At 35.7% G+C, this 6,000-nt stretch overlaps 1 protein-coding gene across 1 annotated transcript in view; it reads right to left on the minus strand.

Annotated features, from left to right (window-relative positions):
• LOC121371419 (cathepsin F-like) overlaps positions 1 to 5,702 on the minus strand; it is a 49,107-nt gene extending 43,405 nt beyond the window's left edge. The window contains exon 1 of the mRNA XM_041497296.1: positions 5,423 to 5,702. Within this exon, the coding sequence (XP_041353230.1) occupies positions 5,423 to 5,620 (198 nt within the window). The 5' untranslated portion in view covers positions 5,621 to 5,702. The remainder of the gene's footprint in view (positions 1 to 5,422) is intronic.
• Between the last annotated feature and the right edge of the window lie 298 nt (positions 5,703 to 6,000).

Genomic DNA, 6,000 nt, shown 5'->3' on the forward strand with positions numbered 1-6,000 from the left:
CGGCAAACTGCGTGCAGGAAGTGGACAGATTCTGCGGGGGTAGTGTCATGGTGTGGGCAGCCATCTCACACACTGGCAAAACTGACCTGGTCCACGTGCAGGGCAACCTGAATGCACAGGGCTACATTGACCAGATCCTCCGGCCACACATCGTTCCAGTTATGGCCAACGCCAACGCAGTGTTCCAACATGACAACGCCAGGCCTCACACAGCACGTCTCACAACGGCATTCCTACAGAACAACAACATTAATGTCCTTCCTTGGCCATCGATATCATCGGATTTGAACCCAATTGAGCATCTATGGGACGAGTTGGACCGACGCCTCCGACAGCGACAACCACAGCCCCAGACCCTGCCCGAGCTGGCAGCAGCCTTGCAGGCCGAGTGGGCCACCATCCCCCGGGACGTCATCCGTACTCTGGTTGCTTCAATGGGCAGGCGGTGCCAGGCAGTTGTCAACACACGCGGAGGCCACACCCGGTATTGACTCCAGATGACCTTGACCTTGGTGGTGTGTCCTATCACTTACTCACAATGGACTAGAGTGAATTGTGAACAATCCTGCAACATTTGGTAATTATCGGACTCACCATTCAATAATTAAATCAATTCTCCAAATGTTACGACAATGTGGTTTTGCGTTTCTTCTTTTGAAGAGTATATATGTTATAATAAATTAGTTTAACAGTAGTGTACTGCATCATTCAGTGGCCTGAAAAAGATACCAATTTGGCAAATGCGATTTACTCGTGCTCATTTTCCCAATGCTATCAGACATGGAATCCTGGCATAAATCCCTGATATATATATTTATCATATATTATCTAGCATATCCAGTGCAATCAAAGTATGTGATATTTTTCACATCACATACTTTCAGAATTTTATTACTTTACAAATTAGATGTAAATTAATCGAGGTCATGCACAGCACTACATTTATTGACATTTAAGCAACTATGACACAGTCAACAGGGAGTATGGTGGGGCCTCCCCCAGAAAGAAAATGGGTTAAGTTTAGGGTTAGGGTTAAGAAAATCATACATTAATGATAAGAGTAATTAATTTTGTCAAAAAAAAAGAAGAAATCTACCAAAAAATGTGGGTATAGTGCCATACCCGTTTTACCCTCTGGCAGAAACCCTGATATATATATTTATCATATAATATCTTACATTTTCAGTGCAATCAAAGTATGTGATATTTTTCAGATCACATACTTCAAGAATTTGATAACTTTGCAAATTAGATGTAAATTAGTCGAGGTCTCGGCACTAGGTTTATTGACATTTAAGCAAACGTACTTAGGTGACACTCCATGATTGACGTATGCATTCATAGTCATCAAATAAAAACATTTCAATGGCAATTTGACACTGAAAGCTGTCCAGCGTTCAGAAAACAAAAAAGGTTAGGCATAACTTTATTTTGATGTAAGGACATCCAAAATGACGTCATTCGAGTCTGACACCGCGCCACATATTCTTACGTCATTTGAATTAAAGTAGTGTGTACAGTTTACAAAAACACGTTGTATTAAGCTTGAGCTTATATAATAAAGAGATTATTACCCTTGTGTATTTCGGTATCGTCAATATCATATATTAGGAATAAAAATAATGTATTATGTTCGCCAGAGGCTCTCATAATACAATTTTTGATGTAGGTTATCAGCTTTAAGATTCTGTAACATGTCATTACCCGTTAACTTGTTATTATTTTTATTCTGCAATCCTTCAAAAATGAGTAATAAACCATATTCATTCCTAGTTTTTCATACAAAAATACTGTATAATCAATCTATGCATGCAAGCCTTTTGCAGACGTATATGATGTCAAACAAGAACCATGGTGTCATTATATAGTTGTAAAGTGTTGAATTTCTTGTGTCAAAATCTAGTTGTTATATATATATATATATATATTAAAAAAAAAAAATTCACAATGATTTGGGCTTTTCACCCCTCAGAAGTATCGGTAGATTTTGCCTCCATTTTGTCCAAAGATCATGTGACATTTTACAATCGGCCAGTAGACTCTGTTATTTCTGTCAAATTATGACACAATATTTTATTGCTATTCTTCATTTGTTATGTACTGTTTTATAAATGCAAGGGAACTGAATAAATAAATCACAAACAAAATAACTTGTTAAAAATAATGTTGCCAACTTTTCAAGATTCATCGCTTTCAACCACAAAGGAATTGAGATGGACATGGTAAATGACTGTACACAATTACATGTACAGTGAAGATTACAAATCTACGCAAGTACTAGGGGTTCGAGACTAGAGGTAATGGGCTGCAAGTAAATGTAAACAAACATCCAAACACTTATGAGATGAGTCCGTATAAAATATTTTGTTAAAGATGCTTTTTCGTGACAACGGCTTGGTTATATGTCTTTTCAAAGTTGGCTTTGTTCAAGTGGAACTGGTACCTAAAAAAGGTTTTCCAAAGATTTAAAACAAGACTTCTTTTTAAATCAGTCTTGTGTCTCCTTCACCAAACCTCACTTCTCCCTAAAGTTGCTCACTTCTCCCTAATGTGTCTAGAGGGAGAGAGGTCACTTCTTCCTGTTTTTCTAGCCTAGCTTGAACCCTGTAATTGTATGTTTACCTTCAGTTTTATTAATTGGTTAAAGTATCGTAATTTTGGTTGTTGTTGGGTATTGTTGTTGTTATGGGTGTTTAAATATTTGAAAAATTATATTCATGAATTTAGCTAATTTTTTTACTGTGCTTATTCTTTTACTGCTCGTAAATTCTCCAAATTTAAATATACTTGGTCAGATATAATAGCAGGGTATTCACTTGGGATTTGTTTTGACTGGCCAATTGGGCTACTCACAGAAACACTTTGACTGGCCCACGACCGAAATTCGTTAAAACCCCCCAAAAAACCTTACTTAAATTGCACTTTAAAAAAAAATGTTATCATATCATACAAACAATAAACACAATACAAAAGAAGGAAACAAAACTTATAGTTTTATTACAAACTGTTGTAATTAAATTATAATTTATGTTGTCACGGGACCCACACCATCAAACATTTGGAATGTTTTAACAAGGCTCGGTCTTGGAATGAATAAGGTGCTTTTATGGCCGTATTACAAGGAATTAAAAAAAAAAAAAAATAAGCTGACAGCAATCTATACAAACAATAATCACATCCATTAGAGAAATAAACACACAACAAAAGTTAATCACTATTTACTATCACTATTTAATTATGAAATGGATAATAATGATAACAAAAATATTTCTAAACCATATAAAGTAAATCACTATAATAACATAGTAGAATATTGTGTGAAAATCATACAATAATGTGAGCTAGTATCATTCGTTAATGTGAGTCAATATCAAACAGGGAACTAATTACAAAACCTGACTGATTAGAAATCTACACAAACTCAGAGGGCAGATTAAAAGTTTAACCAATAAATACTATTACATTTTGGAACAAGTTAGAACATATACTTTATCTAGTGTTCTGTTAATAATAATAAGTGTGACTGACAACAAACGCATGTGCACATGCAGGCAATGATAGCTGTTGTTGACATCATTTGCAGTGACGATTGGGTGTTTGGTATAGTAGACTTGGCATATTCCGTAAGAAACGAAAACGTTCCAACACAATGTAACTTTGAAAAACCTCAAGCTCCTAAACAAATATTTCTGCGAAACATAGCATAGTGGAGTTGTTCCGATTGTAACTAAATGGAAAGTAAAGATAAACATGGCCGAGGTGTTCCGATTGAACTTACGAATATATTTATGTGGCCAAGGTTTTTCGAATACATAATCAAAACCGACCGAGGCATTCCGAATGGTTTTAGACTGTTCGATAGACTGGGGAAGTGGTCGCTATTATGTCCTATATATGGGTTTGGTTGCGCAGCTTACTACTAGGAAACCAGTTGAAAACAATAAATAAAAAATAATTTTCCGATCTCTTGCAAACTGTAGTTATTTGCATTTTAATACATATTATATTTATAATACAACATGTGGAAATTTTCGGTCGCCAGGCATGATAATATTTTGACTTGCCCGACGCTATTTTGACTCGCCATGGGTGATCGGGCGATCGTAAAGTACACACTCTGTAATAGTATGGATGTAAACATTCTTTCCGGGTATTATTGAAAAAACTAAATACAAATAAATAATGAAATTTGTGTCCTATATTGTTTTCATCACAAATAGTACAAACTATATCTTCCAACAGAACTGTTTTCCAACATCCAGTCTCAACAGGTAAATAATGTTCAGAAGTCCTAAATTTTATCATAACGGTCCATAATTGTTCAGGAATAATATTAAGATAATTTTCAAAATTTAGTTGCTCTTTGAAAAGTTTGTAGGTTTTACCTCTCGATGACTCTGAAATATTATTTTTCCATTAAATTGTTTGTAATTACTGGTCGTTTTGTCTTATATATGCTAATTTGTTGTGATAGCCATTTTACAGATAGAAAGGTGATCTAAAATATTTTTAACAGCAGCAATCCAGTTATAGTTAGTTCCATTGCTAATATGGTCTCTCATCATTGATTTGTATAGAGACAGTTTAGATTGTTTCCCTGAGATAACTCGTACACAATAACAAATGAATCTTTTGTGGATAAACACCGGACTCGTACGCCTTTCGAAGACCTTTTAAGTCCGGTGTTTAGAACGTCGCCATGCGTGTCAGCTGAAATTGTCTGCCAGAAAGTGGCTGCTAGAATCCACTCGGTAAAGTCAGACTTTTTTTCCTTTAATTCAAAGTGAAGACTGTTTCAAAGTATTTCTTGGTCTCAGTGAGCTCGAAATAGATCACAATATATGATTTGGGTATGGAAATGTGATGGTAATCGTTATTTTGACCACAGTTTTGTCCGAGCAAAATTCCTCGGAACCGTTATCCAGAAGCTGCTAATGGCAGAATGCCTAGACAGAATAAACCTCGCTGTTTGTGCTTGCATGCGAGGTTTATCTTGGTGAACTAGATCGCAGGACGTAGTGTTGTAGATTTTTTTTTTTTTTACCACTTGCCATTGGGATTACACAAAGTAACTTTTACTGGCACGAATCCAAAAAACACTGGCCTCGGGCCATCGTATTCTATAAGGCCTGAACAGGTGACAGGTCTCTCACCGAAAAACTAGACTAAAACTAGACTTCACAACTATTACTTTTCAGATGCACGTGCATTTTTAAAAATATGAAAAATGCATTTTGATATATTAAAAACACCAGGAAATGGCAGGATGATCTGAAACTCTCTGCAAAAATGGATAATCATAATATTAATCTAAACAATAAAATCTAAGTGAAGTACGATTTCAGTTACCTAAAAACGGCTTTAATAGTGAAAAATCTGCGTCAGTGTTTATAAACTAGGGTCTGTCAGTTTTAATACACACCTGTGTTTGGGCGCTGATCACTTTCACCAACACTCGGTTGCTGTTTTCCTCGGAGTTCAGTGTTGACAAGGCTGTGCTGGCAGCGCTCGTAATTTCAGGACTGTTCACATCAGCCGGTACAGTTCCCCCCGGCATCATTCCAATCCCTCCAAAACATAACGCTGTTGGTACAAATAGCAACGTAATAAGACTCTTCATTTTGTTGTCTTAAAACAATATAATTTACCAAATAAAACACGGAAGTCAATCGAGGCTATTTATAGCCATTCTAAACACGCCATCTAGAAGAGAAAGATAACTCAACTGACTAGGAATATTCGTCCCCAATCCAATATTGCTCCTAGTTCATACGCCTTACAATCTTCCATTTCAAGTGCTTTTTGTTAATTATATTTTAGTTTGGCTTGACGTAAAAAGAAACGGAAAAACACTTTTGAAATAACAATAAAATTAAATAAAACAACAATACTCACCCATAGTGAAGAAGGTCGTCTGCTTATGCCAGTTATGGAGTTTGATAACAGTATAAAATATCGGAACCTTTTTGACTTCCTACACAATAAATATAAAATATTTTA

The sequence above is a fragment of the Gigantopelta aegis genome, chromosome 4 (assembly GCF_016097555.1).
Source record: "Gigantopelta aegis isolate Gae_Host chromosome 4, Gae_host_genome, whole genome shotgun sequence".
Classification (NCBI taxonomy): domain Eukaryota; kingdom Metazoa; phylum Mollusca; class Gastropoda; order Neomphalida; family Peltospiridae; genus Gigantopelta; species Gigantopelta aegis.